The 26,819-nt window shown below is 43.2% G+C and overlaps 4 protein-coding genes across 4 annotated transcripts; 1 reads left to right on the top strand and 3 right to left on the bottom strand.

The window, feature by feature from the left end:
* Nucleotides 1–599: 599 nt before the first annotated feature.
* On the bottom strand, nt 600–1,553 carry LOC132830964 (heat shock protein 30C-like). The gene has a single exon (XM_060848927.1). The coding sequence runs from the start codon at nt 1,323–1,325 to the stop codon at nt 675–677; it is 651 nt and encodes a 216-aa protein (XP_060704910.1). The 5' UTR covers nt 1,326–1,553; the 3' UTR covers nt 600–674.
* A 2,973-nt stretch (nt 1,554–4,526) lies between these two features.
* LOC132830928 (heat shock protein 30C-like) lies at nt 4,527–5,509 on the bottom strand. The gene has a single exon (XM_060848883.1). It carries the CDS (start codon nt 5,323–5,325, stop codon nt 4,675–4,677), a length of 651 nt encoding a protein of 216 aa, XP_060704866.1. The 5' UTR covers nt 5,326–5,509; the 3' UTR covers nt 4,527–4,674.
* A 5,629-nt stretch (nt 5,510–11,138) lies between these two features.
* LOC132830931 (heat shock protein 30C-like) lies at nt 11,139–12,214 on the bottom strand. The gene has a single exon (XM_060848889.1). It carries the CDS (start codon nt 11,991–11,993, stop codon nt 11,334–11,336), a length of 660 nt encoding a protein of 219 aa, XP_060704872.1. The 5' UTR covers nt 11,994–12,214; the 3' UTR covers nt 11,139–11,333.
* Nucleotides 12,215–23,505: 11,291 nt separating this feature from the next.
* Nucleotides 23,506–24,301, top strand: LOC132830936 (heat shock protein 30C-like). The gene has a single exon (XM_060848899.1). It carries the CDS (start codon nt 23,642–23,644, stop codon nt 24,299–24,301), a length of 660 nt encoding a protein of 219 aa, XP_060704882.1. The 5' UTR covers nt 23,506–23,641.
* Nucleotides 24,302–26,819: the final 2,518 nt, after the last annotated feature.

Genomic DNA, 26,819 nt, shown 5'->3' with positions numbered 1-26,819 from the left:
TAACTGTGGTCCCAACACTGTTCCTATTCTTTATGATGAAGTGTATATTATCTTAAAGATTATTGAAACACAAACTACATAAACGTTGCTTCTGATGCAAGTAACTTCAACTTTCTTCCCCGACAATTACATTGATCAATTAACCACAATGAAAGTGTTTCCCACCGTTCAATAACAGAGTGGTGGACAGATTGGTATCTGAGTTGGACGACAACCTGTTGTTGCTCATGATTGTGACGCTGCAGGGATTATCCCTGAGACTGAGGTGTACACAATTATTTCAGCACAGTCTCTTCACAGTAGCTTGACATCTTTGATAGGCCTGAGCTCAGACTTAGGCAGATCATGACCACCTGATTTTGATTCTGTCTTTTAAATTAATCCAAGTAAAAAAAGCTTCTTTCCCTTAATTGAGAATAATGTTAGTAAGGGAGATACATCAGTTTTCTTTTGATCAAGTAAATAGGCAGACTCATCATAATTAAATTTCAAAGGTATTTATTCTTCCAAAATACATACAGAAATAAACCACATGAACAATGATAATAGCAGTGTACAGGTTTCCAAGTTAAAAACTATTAACTGGACAACAATGTCTCTTTATCTGACATTCACAGAAATTCATTGCTGCTTTTGAACAATTATTACAATATCATAAGTTCATTGTAACAAAGTCATATCTGTTCAGCTTTCTTGATCCCCACATCCTTCCCACTCTCCTGTTTCTCTGTCTCTTGGTCAGGATTGAGCCGGGGTGTGGTTGTTGTCTCCGAGGTGATATTGATGGGGACAGTCCGTTCATTCACAGCTGGCAGTGCCAGGCGCGGGGCTTGGACTTTTAACTGACCGTCATGTGACAAACAGCATCGAAGAGCTTCAGCATCGACATCCTCTGGCAGCTGGAATTCTCTCCTGAACTCTTCATATTTGTAGCTGTAACAGCCGCTGCCATCATCACATTTCTTCTCGTGTTTTCCTGTCACCAGCACTTTTCTTCCAAATACTTTCACCCTCAGGTCTTCTGGGGGGAAATGCTGGACATTCAGGGACACAGAAAAGCCATCTCCATCCTTGTCCTCGGATTGTCTTTTACCTTCTCCATTAGCATCAGATTTGTTGTCTCGAGTTCTTGGTATTTCCCCAAAACATTCTGCTGTCAGATCCTCAAGAACTCGATTGATGAAGTCCATGCCCTTTCTCGCTTCTTCCACCTGTTCCCACATGTTACATTCAAGTGGTTCCCAGAGCCTGTGTGAAACAGGTGCCAGTGTGTATACAGGCTGCTGGCACAGACGTGAAGGGTGGAAAGCCCGATAGCTCAGCATTGTCTCTGCCTCTTCTCTCACTTCCCTCAAACTGACTGATGTGAACTCCCAGTCTTCGGTCTCTGATCTGCTGCAGCACTCTGAGCTCACACCTTATATATTCTACTGCCAGGAATCCAGACATTTCCAGAATGTCCTCAGGTTTGCTGGGTTTATCACGTGAGCTGAAAATACACGACGTCACATCTCAGCCTTACTTTAAACAAGAAAGACTCGACTCAGTGACACCCACTGGAGGGCATCCACAGACTTCTGGAATGTACTCAGACAGTGACATCATAGATGGGAGGGGCAATGTTAATGATTGACAGCTGAGCAGAAGGCTGAGTCTGTGCAGGAAAGTGAGGGTTTGTTCAAACACAGAGGGGATTAATTTATTGAAATAATAACTCATGACAAGCAGGAATGACGAGGCAGTGTTTGGTTTTTCTAACATTCCTGTTTTCAGTGAATTTCTTGATATGACAGTGATATTGATCTGTTTCAGATGGAAGGAATTGTAAATGAGTTTTATTTAAGTTCAGTGAAGTCTGGATTGCCTGCAGACAATTTCCTTGTTTATGATGATAACACATTTTAATAAATGAAAAACTTTGAAATGAAGCTGTGCCCTTTCATATTATGAAACCCCGTTGTGAATCATGGGTTTGATACAATATTTCCAATTATAGAAATGAAGAATGCGAATAAATTGCTTTAGATCAACTCAGCAACAAACAAGGCCATTCGGTCCACCAGGCAGGTGTGATCCCTTTGGAAGCACTATCCAATTACCCGCATCTCCCATGGTCTTTTCCCGAACTCTGCAAATTCTGTTTTAGCAAGCGCATGTACAATTCCGGTTGGTGAGAGGTCTCCATCAGTGACTGCTCCTGGAGGAATTCCAGAGTCTTCCGGAATGTCCTCAGAGAGTGACATCACAGATGGGCGGAGCAATGTTAATGATTGACAACTGAGCAGAAGGCTCGGAATGTGCAGGAAAGTGAGAGTTTGTAAAAGCAGAAAGGGGATTAATTGATTGAAATATAAACTCATGCCATGAGGTAATGAAGTGGCTTTATTTGTTTTTCTGACTTTGGTATTTTAATCAATTTGAATGAGATTGATGTGAAATTTATCACCGAGAAAAATGGGGCGAAAGTCACATCAGCCGCTTTTAAATTGAATTCCGTCCTTAAAGCCATTTGCTGTTTTGTAATTGGGAAGCACTATCCAATTACTCACATCTCCCATGCTCTACTCCCAAACTCTGCAAGTTTTAGCAAGTGTATGCACAATCCCAGTTTGTGAGAGTCCTTAGAATCTGTTCCCTGAGGTTTAAGGTGAGAGAGGAAAGATATAAAACAGTCCTACAGGGCAACTTCTTCACACAGAGGGTGATACGTGTATGGAATGAGCTGCCAGAGGAAGTGGTGGAGGCTGGTACAATTGCAACATTTAAGAGGCATTTGAATGGGTATATGAATAAGAAGGGTTCGGAGGGTTATGGGCTGGGTGCTGGCAGGTGGGACTAAATTGGGTTGGGATATCTGGTCGGCATGGACGGGTTGGACCGAAGCGTCTGTTTCCACGCTGTAAATCTCTATCACTCTATGACTCTAAATAACACAACAGAAGGAGAATAACTAACTGTATTTAGGTTCAATAACAATTCAGAATTTCTGACAATTGCACTGCATGTAATATTTTTGTAATGGAACTCCTGTGGCATTGCTCGCTTCTACTCAAGCACTGTTGAGATTGGTAATATTTCTTGCTGTTCTGTAAACCACTTGCTTGTCAGTCAGTGTGATCCAGTAAATGTGCTGATGGAACCAAGTTGCTGAGTGACATTGAGGGCAATATTACACAGCTTCCTGATGCTGTAGATAGGGACCATTCATTGAAATATTAGATGCAAAGGGTCTTGGCATGGTAGATGCTAAACTGATATGTCACACCAGACAAAAATCCTAGGGGATTAATTTAAAAATAAGGACCGACCCATCGAAGGTTCACATCAGTAGAATTGTCTCCTTTCGGAGGACTATCTGTTTGAGTTCACTTCCGCAATGATCAGTGGCGGCTGCAACATTGAGTGCATTTGAGGCTTGATACAGATTATTGTTTAAATGAGAAGTGATCAGTTATCTTGGAGGCTGTGTTCTGTCCATCATTCAGTCATTGGTGACCTTATGGAATACAGAGACATGTTTGGTGGGTGGAATTGCCTACTGATGTTCACCATAGCATAAGAATGTTAGACCTTGGAGCAGGAGTAGGCCATCTTGCCCCTCCAGCCTGCTCCGCCATTTATTAAGGTCATGGCTGATCTTTTCATGTCCTCAGTTCCACTTACCTGCCTTCTCACTGTAATCCTCAATACTTTCATTCTTCAAAAAAAAGGTCTATGTCCTTTGTCGCAGTTTCATCTGTCAGTGGAAACATTCTCTCTACATTTATCTTATCTATTCCCTTCATAATTTTATGTTTCTCTAAAATCACCCCTGATTCACATTTATTAACATTGTATTCCATCTGCCAGACCTTTACCTGCTCACTTGAAATATTTTTGTCCCTCTGCAAAGTTTCCCAGTCCACCACACACTTTGCTGTGCCACTCGTCTTAGTGTCATCTGCAAACTTTGAGACATTCCACGTGGTCCGCAACTCAAAACAGCTATGTAAATTGTGAATAACTGTGGTCCCAACACTGTCCCTATTCTTTATGATGAAGTGTATATTATCTTAAAGATTATTGAAACACCATCTACATAAAAGTTGCTTCTGATGCAAGTAACTTCAACTTTCTTCCCCAACAATTACATTGATCAATCAACTACAATGAAAGTGTTTCCCACCGTTCAATAACAGAGTGGTGGACAGATTGGTATCTGAGTTGGATGACAACCTGTTGTTGCTCATGATTGGGACGCTGCAGGGATTATCCCTGAGACTGAGGTGTACACAATTATTTCAGCACAGTCTTTTCACAGTAGCTTGACATCTTTGACAGACCTGAGCTCAGACTTAGGCAGATCATGACCACCTGATTTTGATTCTGTCTTTTAAATTAATCCAAGTAAAAAAAGCTTCTTTCCCTTAATTGAGAATAATGTAAGAAAGGGTGATACATCAGTTTTCTTTTTATCAAGTAAATAGGCAGAATCATCATAATTAAATTTCAAAGGTATTTATTCTTCCAAAATACATACAGAAATAAACCACATGAACAATGATAATAGCAGTGTACAGGTTTCCAAGTTGAAAACTATTAACTGGACAACAATGTCTCTTTATCTGACATTCACAGAAATTCTTTGCTGCTTTTGAACAATTATTACAATATCATAAGTTCATTGTAACAAAGTCATAACTGTTCAGCTTTCTTGATCCCCACATCCTTCCCACTCTCCTGTTTCTCTGTCTCTTGGTCAGGATTGAGCCGGGGTGTGGTTGTTGTCTCCGAGGTGATCTTGATGGGGACAGTCCGTTCATTCACAGCTGGCAGTGCCAGGCGCGGGGCTTGAACCTTTAACTGACCGTCCTGTGACAAACAGCATTGAAGAGCTTCAGCATCGACATCCTCTGGCAGCTGGAATTCTCTCCTGAACTCTTCATATTTGTAGCTGTAACAGCCGCTGCCATCATCACATTTCTTCTCGTGTTTTCCTGTCACCAGCACTTTTCTTCCAAATACTTTCACCCTCAGGTCTTCTGGGGGGAAATGCTGGACATTCAGGGACACAGAAAAGCCATCTCCATCCTTGTCCTCGGATTGTCTTTTATCTTCTCCACTAGCATCAGATTTGTTGTCTCGAGTTCTTGGTATTTCCCCAAAACATTCTGCTGTCAGATCCTCAAGAACTCGATTGATGAAGTTCATGCCCTTTCTCGCTTCTTCCACCTGTTCCCACATGTTACATTCAAGTGGTTCCCAGAGCCTGTGTGAAACAGTCGCCAGTGTGTATACAGGCCGCTGGCACAGACGTGAAGGGTGGAAAGCCCGATAGCTCAGCATTGTCTCTGCCTCTTCTCTCACTTCCCTCAAACTGACTGATGTGAACTCCCAGTCTTCAGTCTCTGATCTGCTGCAGCACTCTGAGCTCACACCTTATATATTCTACTGCCAGGAATCCAGACATTTCCAGAATGTCCTCAGGTTTGCTGGGTTTATCACGTGAGCTGAAAATACACAACGTCACATCTCAACCTTACTTTAAACAAGAAAGACTCGACTCAGTGACACCCACTGGAGGGCATCCACAGGCTTCTGGAATGTACTCAGACAGTGACATCATAGATGGGAGGGGCAATGTTAATGATTGACAGCTGAGCAGAAGGCTGAGTCTGTGCAGGAAAGTGAGGGTTTGTTCAAACACAGAGGAGATTAATTTATTGAAATAACAACTCATGACAAACAGGAATGACGAGGCTGTGTTTGGTTTTTCTAACATTCCTGTTTTCAGTGAATTTCTTGATATGACAGTGATATTGATCTGTTTCAGATGGAAGGAATTGTAAATGAGATTTATTTAAGTTCAGTAAAGTCTGGATTGCCTGCAGACAATTACCTTGTTTATGATGATAACACATTTTAATAAATGAAACACTTTGAAATGAAGCTGTGCCCTTTCATATTATGAAACCCCGTTGTGAATCATGGGTTTGATACAATATTTCCAATTATAGAAATGAAGAATGCGAAAAAATTGCTTTAGATCAACTCAGCAACAAACAAGGCCATTCGGTCCACCAGGCAGGTGTGATCCCTTTGGAAGCACTATCCAATTACCCGCATCTCCCATGGTCTTTTCCCGAACTCTGCAAATTCTGTTTTAGCAAGTGCATGTCCAATTCCAGTTGGTGAGAGGTCTCCATCAGTGACTGCTCCTGGAGGAATTCCAGAGTCTTCCGGAATGTACTCAGAGAGTGACATCACAGATGGGAGGAGCAATGTTAATGATTGACAACTGAGCAGAAGGCTCGGAATGTGCAGGAAAGTGAGAGTTTGTAAAAGCAGAAAGGGGATTAATTGATTGAAATATAAACTCATGTCATGAGATAATGAAGTGACAGTATTTGTTTTTCTGACTTTGGTATTTTAAACGATTTGAATGAGATTGATGTGAAATTTATCACCGAGAAAAATGGGGAGAAAGTCACATCAGCCGCTTTTAAATTGAATAAAGTATTTATTCCGTCCTTAAAGCCATTTGGTGTTTTGTAATTGGAAAGCACTATCCAATTACTCACATCTCCCATGCTCTATTCCCAAACTCTGCAAGTTTTAGCAAGTGTATGCACAATTCCAGTTTGTGAGAGTCCTTAGAGTCTGTTCCCTGAGGTTTAAGGTGAGAGAGGAAAGATGTAAAACAGTCCTACAGGGCAACTTCTTCACACAGAGGGTGGTACATGTATGGAATGAGCTGCCAGAGGAAGTGGTGGAGGCTGGTACAATTGCAACATTTAAGAGGCATTTGAATGGGTATATGAAGAGGAAGGGTTCGGATGGATATGGGCTGGGTGCTGGCAGATGGGACTAGATTGTGTTGGGATATCTGGTCGGCATGGATGGGTTGGACCGAAGCGTCTGTTTCCACGCTGTAAATCTCTATCACTCTATGATTCTAAATAGCACAACAGAAGGAGAATAACTAACTGTATTTAGGTTCAATATTAATTCAGAATCTCTGATAATTGTACTGCATGTAATATGTTTGTAATGGAACTCCTGTGGCATTGCTCGCTTCTACTCGAGCACTATTGAGATTGTTAATATTTCTTCGAGGAGAAAGTGAGGACTGCAGATGCTGGAGATCAGAGCTGAAAATGTGTTGCTGGAAAAGCGCAGCAGGTCAGGCAGCATCCAAGGAGCAGGAGAATCGACCTTTTGGGCATGAGTCCTTCTTCAGGAATGAGGAAAGTGTGTCCAGCAGGCTAAGATAAAAGGTAGGGAGGAGGGACTTGGGGGAGGGGCATTGGAAATGCAATAGGTGGAAGGAGGTCAAGGTGAGGGTGATAGACAGGAGTGGGGCTGGGGGGGCGGAGAGGTCAGGAAGAAGATTGCAGGTTAGGAAGGCGGTGCTGAGTTCGAGGGATTTGACTGAGACAAGGTGGAAGAGGGGAATTGAGGAAACTGGAGAAATCTGAGTTCATCCCTTGTGGTTGGAGGGTTCCTAGGCAGAAGATGAGGCGCTCTTCCTCCAGCCGTGTGTTGCTATGATCTGGCGATGGAGGAGTCAAGGACCTGCATGTCCTAGGTGGAGTGGGAGGGAGAGTTGAAGTGTTGAGCCACTGGGTGGTTGGGTTGGTTGGTCTGGGTCTCCCAGAGGTGTTCTCTGAAATGTTCCGCAAGTAGGCAACCTGTCTACCCAATATAGAGGAGGTCACATCGGGTGCAGCAGATGCAGTAAATGATGTGTGTGGAGATGCAGGTGAATTTGTGGTGGATATGGAAGGATCCCTTAGGCTCTTGGAGGGAAGTAAGGGGGGAGATGTGGGCACAAGTTTTGCATTTCTTGTGGTTGCAGGGGAAGGTGCCGAGAGTGGATGTTGGATTGTTGGGGGGGTGGTGTGTGGACCTGACGAGGGAGTCACGGTGGGAGTCGTCTTTTCGGGACGCTGATAGGGGAGGGGAGGAAAATATATCTCTGATGGTGGGGTCCATTTGCAGGTGGCGGTAATGATGATGGATGATACGATGTATATGGAGGTTGTTGGAGTGGAAGGTGAGGAGCATTGGGGTTCTGTCCTGGTGGCGGTTGGAGGAGCCTTGCTTAAGGGCGGAGGAGCAGGAAGTGGAGGAGATGTGTTGGAGCACATCGTCGATCACATCTGGGGGGAAATTGTGGTCTTTGAAGAAAGAGACCATCTGTGTTGTACGGTATTGAAACTGGTCCTTCTGGGAGCAAATGCGGCGGAGACAAAGGAATTGGGAGTATGGGGTGGTGTTTTTACAGGGGACAGGGTGGGAGGAGGTGTAGTCTAGGTTGCTGTGTGAGTCAGTCGGTTTATAGTAAATGTCCGTGTTGATTCGGTCGCCCGAGATAGAAATGGAAAGATCCAGGAAAGGGAGGGAGGAGTCTGAGACGGTCCAGGTAAATTTGAGGTTGGGATGAATGTGTTAGCAAAGTGGATGAACTGTTCAACCTCCTCGTGAGAGCACGAGGCAGCGCCGATACAGTCATCGATGTAACAGAGTAAAAGGGGGGTGGTGCCAATGTAGCTGCGGAAGATGGACTGTTCCACATATCCTACGAAGAGGCAGGCATAGCTGGGGCCCATGCAGGTGCCCATGGCTACTCCTTTGGTTTGGAGGAAGTGGGAGGATTGGAAAGAGAAGTTGTTCAGGGTGAGGACCAGTTCAGTCAGTCGAAGGAGGGTGTCAGTGGAAGGGTACTGGTTGGTAAGGTGGGAAAGGAAGAAGCAGAGGGCTTTGAGTCCTTCGTGATGGGGATGGAGGTGTACAGGGACTGTATGTCCATGGTGAATATAAGGCGTTGGGGACCGGGGAAGCAAAAATCATGAAGGAGGTGGAGGGTGTGGGTGGTGTCCTGAACGTAGGTGGGGACTTCTTGGACTAAAGGGGACAGGACCGTGTCGAGGTATGCAGTGATGAGTTCTGAGGGGCAGGAGCAGGCTGTTAATATTTCTTGCTGTTCTGCTAATCACTTGCTTGTCAGTCAGTGCGATCCAGTAAATGAGCTGATGGAACCAAGTTTCTGAGTGGCATTAAGGGAAATATTACGCAGCTTTCTGATGCTGTAGATATGGACCATTCATTGAAACATTAGATTCAAAGGGTCTTGACAAGGTAGATGCTAAACTGATGTGTCACATCAGACAGAAATTCTGGAGTCGGTGGATTAGTTTAAAAATAAGGTCCTGCCCATATCACGAGAATTGTATTGTTTTGGGGGTTATCAGTTTGAATTCTCTTCCGCAGTGATCAGTGGAGGCTACAGCATTGAATGCATTTGAGGCTTTGTACAGATTGTTGTTTAAATAAGGAGTGATCAGTTATCTGGGAGGCAGGATGGCAGTGTTCTGTCCACCATTAAATCATTGTTGACCTTATGGAATACAGAAACTTGTTTGATGGGTGGAATGGCCTACTGATGTACATAATAGCATAAGAAGGTAAGACCTTGGAGCAGGAGTAGGCCATCTGGCCCTTCCAGCCTGCTCCATCACTCAATAAGGTCATGGTTGATCTTTTTGAGCCCTCAGCTCCACCTACCTGCCCTCTCACTGTAACCCTTAATTCCTTCATTCTTCAAAAAAATCTATCTTAACTTTAAAAACCTTTACTGAAGTAGCGTCAATGACTTCAGTGTGCGGAGAATTCTATAGATTCACAACCCCCTGGGTGAAGAAGTTAGTTTTTAATACTGCTCCCCCAAATTTTGAGTCTGTGTCCTCTTGTCGCAATTTCACCGGCCAGTGGAAATATTTTCTCTACATTTATCTGATCTACTCCCTTCATAATATTACGTGTTTCTGTAAGATCCCCCCTCATTCTTTTAAATTTCAATGAATATAATCCCATTCTACTCAGTCTCTCCTCATATGTCAATCCCCTCAACTCCAGAATCAATCGTGTGCAGCTCCTCTTCACCCTCTCTCATTCCAGTACATCCTTTCTCATGTAAGAGACCAAAAATGCACTCAATACTCCAGGTGTGGCCTCACGAGTACCCTATACAGCTGCAACATAGCGTTCCTGCTTTTAAACTCAATCATTTTTGCAATTAAAGACAACATTCTATTTGGGTTCCTAATTAGGTGTTGTACCTGCATACCAACCTTTGATGATTCATGCACAAGGACACCCAGATCGCTCTGCATCGCAGCACGCTGCAACGTTTTACCGTTCAGGTAATTGTCCTTTATATTGTTACCCTTACCTAAATGGATGACCTCATATTTATTAACACTGCATTCTTTCTGCCAGACCTTTACCTACTCACTTGAAATATCTAAGTTCCTCTGCAAAGATTCATAGTCCACCACACACTTTGCTGTGCCACTCATCTTAGTGTCATCTGAAAAATTTGAGACATTACACGTGGTCCTCAACTCCAAATCATCTCTGTAAATTGTGAATGATTGTGGTCCCGACGCTTCCTATTTCTTATGTTGAAGTGTGTAGTATCATTAATATTGTTGATCTTCTCTCCCTGACAGTTACAATGATCAATTAACCACAATGAAACTGTTTCCCACCGTTCAATAACTGAGTGGTGGACAGACTGGTGTATGAGTTGGATGACAACCTGTTGTTGCTCATGATAGTGATGCTGTTGGGATTATCCCTGAGACTGAGGTGTACACAAATATTTCAGCACAGTCTCTTCATAGTAGCTTGACATTCTTGACAGATCTGAGCTCAGACATAGGCAGATCTTGACCACCTGATTTTGTTTCTGTCTTTTAAATTTTGTTTTAGATTAGACTTACAGTGTGGAAACAGGCCCTTCGGCCCAACAAGTCCACACCGACCTGCCGAAGCACAACCCATCCATACCCCATCGTATTAGGTAAGGGGCAATTTAGCATAGCCAATTCATCTGACCTGCACATCTTTGGACTGTGGGAGGAAACCCACGCAGACATGGGGAGAACGTGCAAACTCCACACAGTCAGTCGCCTGAGTCGGGAATTGAACCCGGGTGTCAGGCGCTGTGAGGCAGCAGTGCTAACCACTGTGCCACCGTGCCACCCAAAATTAATCCAAGTAAAAAAAGACTTGTTTCCCTTAATTAAGATTATGCAAGTTAAAGTGATTCATCAGTTTTCGTTTTATCAAGTAAATAGGCAGAATCATTATAATTAAATTTCAAAAGTATTTACTCTTCCAATATACATTCAAAAATAAACCACAAGAACATTGATAACAGCATTTTATAGGTTTCCAAGTTGAAAACTATTAATTGGACAGCAATATCTCTTTATCTCACATTCACAGAAATTCATTGCTGCTTTTAAACAATTATTACATCTTTAGCTGTTCATTGTAACAGAGTCTTAACTGGGCATCTGTTCTTCAGCTTTCTTCATCCCCACATCCTTCCCACTCTTCTGTTTCTCTGTCTCTTGGTCAGGATTGAGCCGGGGAGTGGTTGTTGTCTCCGAGGTGATATTGATGGGGACGGTCCGTTCATTCGCAGCTGGCAGTGCCAGGCGTGGGGCTTGAACCTTTAACTGACCGTCCTGTGACAAACAGCATCGAAGAGCTTCAGCATCGACATCCTCTGGCAGCTGGAATTCTCTCCTGAACTCTTCATATTTGTAGCTGTAACAGCCGCTGCCATCATCACATTTCTTCTCGTGTTTTCCTGTCACCAGCACTTTTCTTCCAAATACTTTCACCCTCAGGTCTTCTGGGGGGAAGTGCTGGACATTCAGGGACACAGAAAAGCCATCTCCATCCTTGTCCTCGGATTGTCTTTTATCTTCTCCATTAGCATCAGATTTGTTGTCTCGAGTTCTTGGTATTTCCCCAAAACATTCTGCTGTCAGATCCTCAAGAACTCGATTGATGAAGTTCATGCCCTTTCTCGCTTCTTCCACCTGTTCCCACATGTTACATTCAAGTGGTTCCCAGAGCCTGTGTGAAACAGGCGCCAGTGTGTATACAGGCTGCTGGCACAGACGTGAAGGGTGGAAAGCCCGATATCTCAGCATTGTCTCTGCCTCTTCTCTCACTTCCCTCAAACTGACTGATGTGAACTCCCAGTCTTCAGTCTCTGATCTGCTGCAGCACTCTGAGCTCACACCTTATATATTCTACTGCCAGGAATCCAGACATTTCCAGAATGTCCTCAGGTTTGCTGGGTTTATCACGTGAGCTGAAAATACACGACGTCACATCTCAGCCTTACTTTAAACAAGAAAGACTCGACTCAGTGACACCCACTGGAGGGCATCCACAGACTTCTGGAATGTACTCAGACAGTGACATCATAGATGGGAGGGGCAATGTTAATGATTGACAGCTGAGCAGAAGGCTGAGTCTGTGCAGGAAAGTGAGGGTTTGTTCAAACACAGAGGAGATTAATTTATTGAAATAACAACTCATGGCAAACAGGAATGACGAGGCAGTGTTTGGTTTTTCTAACATTCCTGTTTTCAGTGACTTTCTTGGTATGAATGTGATATTGATCTGTTTCAGATGGAAGGAATTGTAAATGAGTTTTATTTTGGTAAAAAAATCAACAACACCACGTTGTAGTGCAACAGGTTTAATTGGGAGCACACTAGCTTTCGTAGTGACGCTCCTTCATCACTATCAACTGACCTGATGTTGTGTGATTTTTAACTTTGTACACTCCAGTCCAAAACCGGCATCTCCAAATCATGAGTTTTATTGAAGTTCAGTAAAGTCCGGATTGCCTGCAGACTATTTCCTTGTTTATGATGATAACACATTTTAAATGTGTACATTTGTGTTTGTGAGAGGTCTCCACTCAGTGACTGCTCTGGAGGAATTCCAGAGTCTTCCGGAATGTACTCAGAGAGTGACAGCACAGATGGGAGGAGCAATGTTAATGATTGACAACTGAGCAGAAGGCTCGGAATGTGCAGGAAAGTGAGAGTTTGTAAAAGCAGAAAGGGGATTAATTGATTGAAATATAAACTCATGTCATGAGATAATGAAGTGACAGTATTTGTTTTTCTGACTTTGGTATTTTAAACGATTTGAATGAGATTGATGTGAAATTTATCACCGAGAAAACTGGGGCGAAAGTCACATCAGCCGCTTTTAAATTGAATAAAGTATTTATTCCGTCCTTAAAGCCATTCGTTGTTTTGTAATTGTCATGAAATATATTTAAAGGTGAAAATTGTAAAGTGAAGCTGCTGCATCCTTTAGAATTACTAAGCCCTGTGGCTAATTATGAGACCATATGAGATTTCCAAAATGGAAAATGGAGAATACACGACAATAGATTTTTTTTAGATTAGATTAATTACAGTGTGGAAGTTTCGAATGTGACAGCAGATGGCGAGGCCATTCGGTCCACCAGGTCAGTGTCAACTGTTCGGAAATGCTATGCAATTACTCACTCCTCCCATGTTCTTTTGCTATGGTCTGCAAATTCTCTCTTTGCAATTATAAGTACAATTCCAGACTGTGAGAGGCCTTTGGAGCTACCACCTTCTTGCACTCCCATTTTCCGTTCTGGTTTATGAGAAACAGGACCAAAGAAGGAGAACGATTAATCAAATTTTAGGTTCTATGTAAATTTTATGTCTCCTTGGTATTTGTGCTGGATAAATATGTTTCTAAAGTATCTCTTGTGGCATAAGTCACTTCTACTCTTGGACTAAGGGTATTGTTGTTCATATTTCTTGCTGTTCTAATAACCATGTGTTTGTCAGTCAGTGTGATCCAGTAAATTGACTGATGGAACCAAGCTTGACAGTTGAAAACGTGTTGCTGGTTAAAGCACAGCAGGTCAGGCAGCATCCAAGGAATAGGAAATTCGACGTTTCGGGCATAAGCCCTTCATCAGGAATGAGGAGAGTGTGCCAAGCAGGCTAAGATAAAAGGTAGGGAGGAGGGACTTGGGGGCCGGGCGATGGAGATGTGATAGGTGGAAGGAGGACAAGGTGAGGGTGATAGGCCTGAGTGGGGTGGGGGCGGAGAGGTCAGGAAGAAGATTGCAGGTTAGGAGGGCGGTTCTGAGTTGAGGGAACCGACTGAGACAAGGTGGGGGGAGGGGAAATGAGGAAACTGGAGAAATCTGAGTTCATTCCTTGTGGTTGGAGCGTTCCCAGGCGGAAGATGAGGCGCTCCTCCTCCAGCCGTCATGTTGTTATGTTCTGCCGGTGGAAGAGTCCAAGGACCTGCATGTCCTCGGTGGAGTGGGAGGGAGAGTTAAAGTGTTGAGCCACTGGGTGGTTGGGTTGGTTGGTCCGGGCGTCCCTGAGGTGGTCTCTGAAGCGTTCCGCATGTAAGCGTCCCGTCTCCCCAACATGGAGGAGGCCACATCGGGTGCAGCGGATGCAATAGCTGATGTGTGTGGAGGTACAGGTGAACTTGTGGCGGATATGGAAGGATCCCTTGGGGGCTTGGAGGGAAGTGAGGAGGAGGTGTGGGCGCAAGTTTTACATTTCCTGTGGTTGCAGGGAAGGTGCAGGGAGTGGAGGTTGGGTTGGTGGGGGGTGTGGACTTGACGAGGGAGTCACGAAGGGAGTGGTCTTTGCGGAACGCTGATAGGGGAGGGGAGGGAAATATATCCCTGGTGGTGGGGTCCGTTTGGAGGTGGCGGAAATGACGGCGGATGATACGTTGTATACGGAGGTTGGTGGGGTGGTAGGTGAGAACCAGTGGGGTTCTGTCTTGGTGGCGGTTGGAGGAGCGGGGCTCAAGGGCGGAGGAGCGGGAAGTGGAGGAGATGTGGTGGAGGGCATCGTCGATCACGTCTGGGGGGAATCTGTGGTCCTTGAAGAAGGAGGCCATCTGGGCTCTGCGGTGTTGGAACTGGTCCTCCTGGGAGCAGATGCGGCGGAGACGAAGGAATTGGGAATATGGGATGGAGTTTTTACAGGGAGCAGGGTGGGAGGAGGTGTAGTCTAGGTAGCTGTGGGAGTCAGTCAGTTTATAGTAGATGTCTGTGTTGAGTCGGTCGCCCGAGATAGAAATGGAAAGGTCTAGGAAGGGGAGGGAGGAGTCTGAGACAGTCCAGGTGAATTTGAGGTCGGGATGGAAGGTGTTGGTAAAGTTGATGAACTGTTCAACCTCCTCGTGGGAGCACAAGGCGGCACCGATATAGTCATCGATGTAGCGGAGGAAAAGGTGGGGGGTGGTGCCAGTGTAGTTGCGGATGATGGACTGTTCCACATATCCTACAAAGAGACAGGCATAGCTGGGGCCCATGCGGGTGCCCATGGCAACTCCTTTAGTTTGGAGGAAGTGGGAGGATTGGAAAGAGAAGTTATTCAGGGTGAGGACCAGTTCAGTCAGCCGAAGGAGGGTGTCAGTGGAAGGGTACTGGTTGGTGCGGCGGGAAAGGAAGAAGCGGAGGGCTTTGAGTCCTTCGTGATGGGGGATGGAGGTGTACAGGAACTGGATGTCCATGGTGAAGATAAGGCGTTGGGGACCGGGGAAGCGAAAATCATGGAGGAGGTGGAGGGCGTGGATGGTGTCCTGAACGTAGGTGGGGAGTTCTTGGACTAAAGGGGACAGAACCGTGTCGAGGTACACGGAGATGAGTTCAGTGGGGCAGGAGCAGGCTGAGACAATGGGTCGGCCGGGGCAGTCAGGTTAGTGGATTTTGGGCAGGAGGTAGAAATGGGCGGTGCGGGGTTGCTCGGAATGTGCAGGAAAGTGAGAGTTTGTAAAAGCAGAAAGGGGATTATTTGATTGAAATATAAACTCATGTCATGAGATAATGAGGTGGGTGTATTTGTTTTTCTGACTTTGGTATTTTAAATGATTTGAATTAGATTGATGTGAAATTTATCACCGAGTTAAATGGGGCGAAAGTCACATCAGCCGCTTTTAAATTGAATAAAGTATTTATTCCGTCCTTAAAGCCATTTGCTGTTTTGTAATTGTCATGAAATATATTTAAAGGTGAAAAATGTAAAGTGAAGCTGCTGCATCCTTTAGAATTACTAAGCCCTGTGGCTAATAATGAAACCATATGAGATTTTCAAAATGGAAAATGGAGAATACACGACAATAGATTTAGAATGTGACAGCAGATGGCGAGGCCATTCGGTTCACCAGGTCAGCGTCAACTCTTCGGAAATGCTATGCAATTACTCACACCTCCCATGTTGTTTTGCTAAGGTCTGCAAATTCTGTCTTTGCAATTATAAGTACAATTCCAGTCTGTGAAAGGACTTTGGATCTGCTACCTCCTTGCACTCCCATTTTCCGATCTGGTTTATGAGAAACAGGACCAAAGAAGGAGAACGACTAATCAAATTTTAGGTTCTATATAAATTTTATGTGTCTTTGCTATTTGTGCTGGATTAATGTGGTTCTACTGTATCCCTTGTGGCATAAGTCACTTCTTCTCTTGGACTAAGGGTATTATTGTTCATATTTCTCGCTGTAAACCACGTGTTTGTCAGTCAGTGTGATCCAGTAAATTGACTGATGGAACCAAGCTGCTGAGTGATATTGAGGGAAGTATGACACATCTTCCTGATGCTGTGCCACAGTGACTGTTCTTTAAAACATTAGATTGACAGGGTCTTCAAGAAGACCACCATCATCCCTGTGCCAATGAAAACACATTCAGCATTCCTGAATGAATACTGCCCAGTGCCTCTGACCTCCATAATTATGAAGTGCTTCGAGAGATTAGTCATCACTCATATCAACTCCTGCCTCCCAGCCTGCCTTGATTCCTTGCAATTTGCCTCCCAGCACAACAGATCCTTGGCAGACTCCACCTCCCTAGCTTCCCTGGAACATAGGGATAATCAAGATACTTAGCTACTACAGCTCCGCTTTCAACACTATAATCCCAAACGAACCCATCTCTAAACTCTGAGACCTGGGTTTCTGCTCTCGACTCACCAACTAGATCCTCAACATCCTCACCCACAGACCACAATCAATGAGGATAGACAACAGCATCTCTACCACAACAATCCCAAACACCGGTGTCCCGCAAGGTTGTATATTCAGCTCCTTACTGTACTCTCTGTACACTCATGGGTGGTGTGGCCAAATTTAATCTGAAATTCACCTCCAATTTGGCTGACAACATTACTGTTATAGGCCAGATATCAAACAATGATGAGACAGAATACAGGAAGGAAATCCAATGCTTAGTCTCATGGTACAAAGATAACAATCTCTCCCTCAAGGTCAGCAAAACTGAAGAGCTGACCTCAGGAAGCAAAGAGGAGGGGATACCCCTGTCTAAGTCAAAGGAGCTGATGTAGAGATGGTTGAGAGTATGCGTCCTCTGGGTGACAATCACCAATAATCTATACAGGACCACCATCGTGGATGTGATGGTGAAGTCAGCACAGCAATGCTTCTTCTTCCTGAGGAATTTAAGGAAATTCGGCATGCCCATTGATCATTCATCTACTTTTGTAGAATGCTTTCTATGTTGCATCTAACATCTGTCTGGATGCATTATGGGTTGGAATGGCAACTGCTCCACCCAGGATTGTAATGAACAATAGAGACTTGTAAACAGAGCTCAGTCCATCACACAAACCAGGCTTCCATCTATTGACTCCATCTACACTGCTTCTTGTCTCAGAAAGGGGACCACCATCATCAAAGAGCCCTTCCACCCCGGTTATAATCTCTTCCAAGCTCTTCCATCAGGCAGAAGGTACAACAGCGGAAACACACGTATCAACACGTTGAAGAACAGATTCTTCCCTGCTGTTAGTAGACTCCTGAATGGAGCTGTCCAATTTCAAATCTAATGTTGATCTTACTTTTTGTGCACTCTCTTTGCAGCCATAACATCGTATTCCTCGAACTGTTCTATCAATTATGCACTTTGTATGGTATGATGTATTTATACTGCATGCAAAACAAAACTTTTCACTGTACCTAGGTACGTGTAATGATACTAAATCAAATCAAATTAAACCTTGGCTTGTTAGCTGTTGAAAGGATGTGTCACATCAGGCAGAAATCCTCAAATCAGCAGCAGAGTTTAAAAATAAGGGCTCGTTCACATAAGGTTCATATCAGGAGTATTGTCTTCTTTCAGGTGATTACCAGTTTGCATTCTCTTCCTCAATTATCAGTGGAGGCTGTGTCATTAAATGTAGTTAAGCTTTGTACATATTCTTGTTTAAATAAGGACTGATGTGTTCTCCGGGAGGCAGGATTGCAGTGGTCAGTCATCATTAACTCATTAGTGACCTCAAGGAATAGCAAAATGAGTTTAAAGGCCGGATGGCCTACACCTGTTCCTATTCTTTATGTTCAAGGGTTAAGCATCATTAATATTATTAAAACAAAACCTTCATAAAAAGTGGCTTTTGATGCAACTAACTTGACCTTCCATTCCCGATAGCCACAATAATCATTTAACCCCAATGAAAGTGCATCTCACCAACCAGTGACAGTGTAGGGTACAGACTGGGTTGGATGACAAGCAGTTATTGCTAAAAGAAACTGAAAGAACTGTGGATGCTGTCAATCAGAAACATAAACAAAAATAGAGGTTGCTGGAAAAGCTCAACAGGTCTGGCAGTGTCCTCAGTTCTGGAGAATGGTCACTGGAACCACACCATTCACTTTGACCTGCTGAGCCTTTCCATCAACTTCTGTTTTTGAAGCTGTTGTTTCTGATTATTGTGAAGCTGCAGTGAATATCTCTGAGATTGAAGTGTAGAAAATGGTGCAAGGACAGTGTCTGAACTGTAGTTTGATATCTTTTGACAGAGCTGGGTGCTGGAAAGATCTGCAAGGATGTTGGATCAACTAGAGGGTTCAGTTATAAGGAGAGTCTGAATAGACTGGGACCTTTTCTCCAGGAAGACTGGAGACTGAGGATGACCTTATAGAGGCTTATAAAATCATGATGGACACAGATAAGGTGAACAGGCAAGGTCTTTTTCCAAGGATAGGTGAGTTCAAAACTAGAGGGCTTAGATTTAAGGTGAGCGGGGAAAGATTTACAAGGGATGAGAATGGCAACTTTTTCACACAGAGGGTGAGCTGGCAGAGAAAGTGGTAGAGGCCAGTACTCTAACAGCATTTAAAAGACATTTGGCCAATTACATGAGCAGGAAAGGTTTAGAGAGATATAGGCACTAGTTAAGTTTCTGATACCTGTTTGGCATGGTCGAGTTTACATGCTGGGTGAGTTGATGTCTCCATGATTATATGACCTGAATTTTGACTTAGGCAGATCTAGACTGACTGATTTTAGGCCCAGTTTTAAATTAATCAAACCTAAAAGGTGTATTTACCGTAACCGTGAAGAACGGAGGTCAGAGTTAAGATTATTAGTGATGTATCAGTTTTGCTTCAGTAAGAAGGTAGAATCATCATAGATAAAATTCAGAAGTATTCATTGTTTCACCATACATGCTAAATCCAGCAGCAACCCAGCATTTCACTGCCACCCAGAGAACTGGCTATGAGGTGCTTTACTGGCCAAAGCTAACGTGTCCCTACAGCGCGCCCCTGCCCTGAAACCCACCACTATGCTCGATGCTGTTTGTCACAGAACAGTTGGTTAATGGTTCAAGCCCCATGTCTGGCACTGCCAGCTGTGAATGAACTAATCGTTCCCATCAACATCACCCAGGATATAAGATACTCCGTGGCTCAATCCTGACCAACAGGCAGAGAAACAGGAGACTGGGAAAGATGTGGGGAACAAGAAAGCTGAAGGACAGATGGACAGTTGAGACTGTTACAATGGACTTATCCAGTTATAAGAACTGTTCATATGCAGTCATGTATTTCTCAGACCAGGATGAATGTATATTGCTGAAAATTAATTGTCTTCAACTTGTCAATATGTTCTGGGTTATTATAAGTGTTGCTTATGTACGTATTTTACAAAAATAAACTCTTGAAAGTTTATGATAATGATTCTTCCCTTTTAACCTCATAAAATAAAACTGCTCCATCATTAACACTTTCAAAGTTGACATTTTTGTCAGTTAAGATAAAAATATAATTTACTGGGATCAATTTAAAACACAGAATGACTCAGCAAGTGAAGATCTGCCTAAATCTGAACTTGGTTCTGTCTATGAGATCAAACTGCAGTACAGAGCCAGTATAGCAAACCCGAGGACTTCCTTGGACACAAGAGTTTCTCTTCATGTTCATAATGAGCAGCAACAGCAGCTTGTTGCTCAACACAGACACTAGTCACTGCACTGCACAGTGACTGGATGGTGGGAACTGATTTCACTGGGTTAAAAAAATCAGTATAAATATCTGGGAATAAATGCAGCTACTTGCATCATAAATAGCTTTTATAAGGTTCCAATTGAATAAGAGTATGGACAATATTCTTGAACACAAGGATTAGGAACAGGAGTAAGCCATTCAGCCCTTGAATCCTGCGAGGCTGCTCATTAACATCCCGACTGATAATGACGATAGCCTCTACTCTAGTTTTATGTCTATCACAATAACTCACCACTTCCATGTTAACAATGATCTTTCCCACACAACTGAGTAGATTCATAAATGCAGTATCCAGTGCTCACTAGGAAAGCGAATTCAATTTAATGACTCCATGCTAGAAGAGGTTTCTCCTGACACAGAGAATCGTTATTTATAAAGAGTGATCCCTACTTCTACATTTCTGCATGCTCTCTTCCATCGTTACAGCAACTGCAATCCAAAGTTCCCTCTGATGGCATGTTTCAATAAAGGTTCAATTGACAATACCAAACAGCTATGTAACATTCTCCTCCGTATCAGTCAGTGGCCTTCTCCCATCTTTTAAAGAACAACAGAGGATTACTAAGAAGGAAATATGCAGAGGAAAAAATGAGGTATGAAGGTAAACAGGCCAATGATATAAAGGAGGATAGTAAAAGCTTTTTTAAGTATGTGCAAGGCAAAAAAATGGTTAGGACTAAAATTGGGCCCTTGAAGACAGAAACAGGGGAATATATTACGGGGAACAAAGAAATGGCAGAAGAATTAAATGGGTACTTCAGATCTGTGTTCACTGGGGAAGACACAAGCAATCTCCCTGAGGTAACAGTGGCTGAAGGACCTGAACTGAAGGGAATTTATATTTGCCAGGATTTGGTGTTGGAGAGACTGTTAGGTCTGAAGGTTGATAAGTCTCCGGGGCCTGATGGCCTACATCCCAGGGTACTGAAGGAGGTGGCTTGGGAAATCGTGGACGCGTTGGTGATTATTTTCCAGATTTCGATAGATTCGGGTTCGGTTCCTGAGGATTGGAGGGTGGCTAATGTTATACCACTTTTTAAGAAAGGTGGGAGAGAGAAAGCAGGAAATTATAGACCAGTTAGTCTGACCTCAGTGGTGGGAAAGATGCTGGAGTTTATTATAAAGGATGAAATTACGGCACATCTGGATAGTAGTAACAGGATAGGAATGAGTCAGCATGGATTTATGAAGGGGAAATCATGCTTGACTAATCTTCTGGAATTTTTTGAGAATGTAACTCTGAAGATGGACGAGGGAGATCCAGTAGATGTAGTGTACCTGGACTTTCAGAAGCTTTTGATAAAGTCCCACATAAGAGGTTAGTGAGTAAACTTAGGGCGCATGGTATTGGGGGCAACGTACTAGATTGGATTGAAAATTGGTTGGCTGATAGAAAACAAAGGATAGTGATAAACGGCTCCATTTCGGAATGGCAGGCAGTGACCAGTGGGGTACCGCAGGGATCCGTGCTGGGACTGCAGCTTTTTACAATATATGTTAATGATATAGAAGATGGTATCAGCAATAACATTAGCAAATTTGCTGATGATACAAAGCTGGGTGGCAGGGTGAAATGTGATGAGGATGTTAGGAGATTACAGGGTGACATGGACAAGTTAGGTGAGTGGGCAGATGCATGGCAGATGCAGTTTAATGTGGATAAATGTATGGTTATCCACTTTGGTGGCAAGAACAGGAAGGCAGATTACTACCTCAATGAATTAGTTTAGGTAAAGGGGCAGTACAGAGAGATCTGGGTGTTCTTGTACATCAGTCAATGAAGGCAAGCATGCAGGTACAGCAGGTAGTGAAGAAGGCTAATAGCATGCTGGCCTTCATAACACGAGGAATTGAGTATAGAAGCAAAGAGGTGCTTCTGCAGCTATACAGGACCCTGGTGAGACCAACCTGGAGTACTGTGTGCAGTTCTGGTCTCCAAATTTGAGGAAAGACATTCTGGCTATTGAGGGAGTGCAGCGTAGGTTCACGAGGTCAATTCCTGGAATGGAGGGATTACCTTACACTGAAAGACTGAAGCAACTGGGCTTGTATACCCTTGAATTTAGAAGACTGAGAGGGGATTTGATTGAGACATATAAGATTACGAAAGGATTGGACACTCTGGCAGCAGAAACATGTTTCCACTGATGGGTGAGTGCCGAACCAGAGGACACAGCTTAAAAATACGGGGTAGACCATTTAGGACAGAGATGAGGAAATACTTCTTCACCCAGAGAGTGGTGGCTGTGTGGAATGCTCTGCCCCAGAGGGCTGTGGAGGCCCTATCTCTGGATTCATTTAAGAAAGAGTTGCATAGAGCTCTCAAAGATAGTAGAATCAAGGGTTATGGAGCTAAGGCAGGAACAGGATACAGATTAGGAATGATCAGCCATGATCATATTGAATGGCGGTGCAGGCTCGAAGGGCTGAATGGCCTACTCCTGCACCTATTGTCTATTGTCTATTAACATTATTGAGTTAGAGTGACAGAGGAAAAAACCTTATTGCAGAGCTGTGAGAAACATCAACAGTGATGGATAGAAAGGAACAATACTACAACAGAATCAATAAAAATGTGTTAGATGCTGCACAAATGTCAAATAAATTACAGCCATTTAATGAATCTTAACATATTAAAATAATTTGTTTGTCTTCTCTTAAAGCGTCCAAAAAGATGGAATTGTATATAAACGTTTAAAGGCACAATTTCCAGAGCTTAGGCAAAGGAATAGATGTGATTCGTCAGCGCTTTCACGAGAGATGACACATGGCCTCACTTTGTGCTGTGTGACACCAAAGCTACTGTTGCATTTTATTCATTTTCTATTTTTGGAAATCTCATAACACATCATAGTTGGCAACAGGGTTTGGTAATTTTGAAGGACAAAGCAGCTAAATTTCTAAGTATATCATTTTAAAAAATATTTTATCTTTACTACAAATGAGCTAAAGGCCAAAAATACTTTCTCGGACATAAATAAAACATTTGTGCATTTCATGATACATATCACTTCAATCTTTTATAAATCACTGAAAATAACACAGTTCTTCAACCAAACACTGTTTCTTCATTCCCTCATGGTTTCAGTTGATATTTCAATGAATCAATCTCTTCTCAAACAAGCATCACTGTGCCACACAGGCTCCGCCTTCTCTCGCCAGTCAATCATTAACATTGCTCCTCCCATCTGTGCTGTCACTGTCTGAGTACATTCCAGAAGTCTCTGGAATCCTTCCAGAGTTGAGTCATTCCTGTTGAAAGTAAGGCTGAGATATGCTGTTATTCATTGTCAGCTTATGTGTGATAAACCCAACAAACCTGAGGACATTCTGGAAATGTCTGGATTCCTGGCAGTAGAATATATAAGGTGTGAGCTCAGAGTGCTGCAGCAGATCAGAGACTGAAGACTGGGAGTTCACATCAGTCAGTTTGAGGGAAGTGAGAGAAGAGGCAGAGACAATGCTGAGATATCGGGCTTTCCACCCTTCACGTCTGTGCCAGCAGCCTGTATACACACTGGCGCCTGTTTCACACAGGCTCTGGGAACCACTTGAATGTAACATGTGGGAACAGGTGGAAGAAGCGAGAAAGGGCATGAACTTCATCAATCGAGTTCTTGAGGATCTGACAGCCGAATGTTTTGGGGAAATACCAAGAACTCGAGACAAGAAATCTGATGCTAGTGGAGAAGGTAAAAGACAATCCGAGGACAAGGATGGAGATGGCTTTTCTGTGTCCCTGAATGTCAGGCACTTCCCCCCAGAAGACCTGAGGGTGAAAGTATTTGGAAGAAAAGTGCTGGTGACAGGAAAACACGAGAAGAAATGTGATGATGGCAGCGGCTGTTACAGCTACAAATATGAAGAGTTCAGGAGAGAATTCCAGCTGCCAGAGGATGTCGATGCTGAAGCTCTTCGATGCTGTTTGTCACAGGACGGTCAGTTAAAGGTTCAAGCCCCGCGCCTGGCACTGCCAGCTGTGAATGAATGGACCGTCCCCATCAACATCACCTCGGAGACAACAACCACTCCCCGGCTCAATCCTGACCAAGAGACAGAGAAACAGGAGAGTGGGAAGGATGTGGGGATGAAGAAAGCTGAAGAACAGATGCCCAGTTAAGACTCTGTTACAATGAACTTTTGAACATCTAATAATTGTTCAAAAGCAGCAGTGAGTTTCTGTAATGTGAGATGAAAATATATTTTTGTCATATCCATTGTATTCAAGATGTAAATCTGTAATGTGCTTTTATCAGAATTCATGTACAGGTAAATTATTTATGTATGTATGTTGGAACAATAAATACTTCTGAATTTTACCGATGATGATTCTACAATCTTACTTGATCGAAGCAAAACTGATACATCACTAATAATCTTCACTCTGACCTCCCTTATTCATGGTTACGGTAAATACACCTTTTAGATTTGATTAAGTTAAAACTGGGCCTAAAATCAGTCAGTCTAGATCTGCCTAAGTCAAAATTCAGGTCATATAGTCATGGAGACATCAAGTCATCCAGCATGTAAACTCGACCATGCCAAACAGGTATCGGAAACTTAACTAGTCCCTATATCTCTCTAAACCTTTCCTGCTTGTATAATTGGCCAAATGTCTTCTAAATGCTGTTAGAGTACTGGCCTCTACCACTTTCTCTGCCAGCTCACCCTCTGTGTGAAAAAGTTGCCCTTCTCGGCCCTTGTAAATCTTTCCCCTCTCACCTTAAATCTATACCCTCTAATTTTGAACTCACCTATCCTTGGAAAAAGACCTTGCCTGTTCACCTTATCTGTGTCCATCATGATTTTATAAGCCTCTATAAGGTCAGTCTCAGCCTCCAGTCTTCCTGGAGAAAAGGTCCCAGTCTATTCAGACTCTCCTTATAACTGAACCCTCTAGTCGATCCAACATCCTTGCAAATCTTTTCAGCACCCAGCTCTGTCACAAGATATCAAACTACAGTTCAGACACTGTCCTTGCACAATTTTCTACACTTCAATCTCAGAGATATTCACTGCAACTTCACAATAATCAGAAACACCAGCTTCAAAAACAGAAGTTGATGGAAAGGCTCAGCAGGTCAAAGTGAATGTTGTGGTTCCAGTGACCATTCTTCAAAACTGAGGACAATGCCAGACCTGCTGAGCTTTTCCAGCAACCTCTATTTTTGTTTATGTTTCTGATTGACAGCATCCATAGTTCTTTCAGTTTCTTTTAGAAATAACTGCTTGTCATCCAACCCAGTCTGTACCCTACACTGATATGGATGGTGAGATGCACTTTCATTTGGGTTAAATGATTATTGTGGCTATTGGGAATGGAAGGTCAAGTTAGTTGCATCAAAAGCCACTTTTTATGAAGGTTTTGTTTCAATAATATTAATGATGCTTAACCCTTGAACATAAAGAATAGGAACAGGTGTAGGCCATTTGGCCTTTAAACTCATTTTGCTATTTCTTGAGGTCACTAATGAGTTAATGATGACTGACCACTGCAATCCTGCCTCCCAGAGAACACATCAGTCCTTATTTAAACAAGAATATGTACAAAGCTTAACTACATTTAATGACACAGCCTCCACTGATAATTGAGGAAGAGAATTCAAACTGGTAATCACCTGAAAGAAGACAATACTCCTGATATGAACCTTATGTGAACGAGCCCTTATTTTTAAACTCTGCTGCTGATTTGAGGATTTCTGCCTGATGTGACACATCCTTTCAACAGCTAACAAGCCAAGGTTTAATTTGATTTGATTTAGTATCATCACACGTACCCAGGTACAGTGAAAAGTTTTATTTTGCATGCAGTATAAATACATCATACAATACAAAGTGCATAATTGATAGAACAGTTCGAGGAATACGATGTTATGGCTGCAAAGAGAGTGCACAAAAAGTAAGATCAACATTAGATTTGAAATTGGACAGCTCCATTCAGGAGTCTACTAACAGCAGGGAAGAATCTGTTCTTCAACGTGTTGATACGTGTGTTTCAGCTGTTGTATCTTCTGCCTGATGGACGAGCTTGGAAGAGATTATAACCGGGGTGGAAGGGCTCTTTGATGATGTTGATCCCCTTTCTGAGACAAGAAGCAGTGTAGATGGAGTCAATGGATGGAAGCATGGTTTGTGTGATGGACTGAGCTCTGTTTACAAGTCTCTATTGTTCATTACAATCCTGGGTGGAGCAGTTGCCATTCCAACCCAAAATGCATTCAGACCGATGCTAGATGCAACATAGAAAGCATTCTACAAAAGTAGATGAATGATCAATGGGCATGCCGAATTTCCTTAAATTTCTGAGGAAGAAGAGGCATTGCTGTGCTGACTTCACCATCACATCCATGATGGTGGTCCTGTATAGATTGTTGGTGATTGTCACCCAGAGGACGCATACTCTCAACCATCTCTACATCAGCTCCTTTGACTCAGACAGGGGTATCCCCTCCTCTTTGCTTCCTGAGGTCAGCTCTTCAGTTTTGCTGACCTTGAGGGAGAGATTGTTACCTTTGTACCACGAGACTAAGCATTGGATTTCCTTCCTGTATTCTGCCTCATCATTGTTTGATATCTGGCCTATAACAGTAATGTTGTCAGCCAAATTGGAGATGAATTTCAGATTAAATTTGGATACA

The sequence above is a fragment of the Hemiscyllium ocellatum genome, chromosome 32 (assembly GCF_020745735.1).
Source record: "Hemiscyllium ocellatum isolate sHemOce1 chromosome 32, sHemOce1.pat.X.cur, whole genome shotgun sequence".
Classification (NCBI taxonomy): Eukaryota; Metazoa; Chordata; class Chondrichthyes; order Orectolobiformes; family Hemiscylliidae; genus Hemiscyllium; species Hemiscyllium ocellatum.
This window is presented reverse-complemented; position numbering and strand designations above follow the sequence as displayed.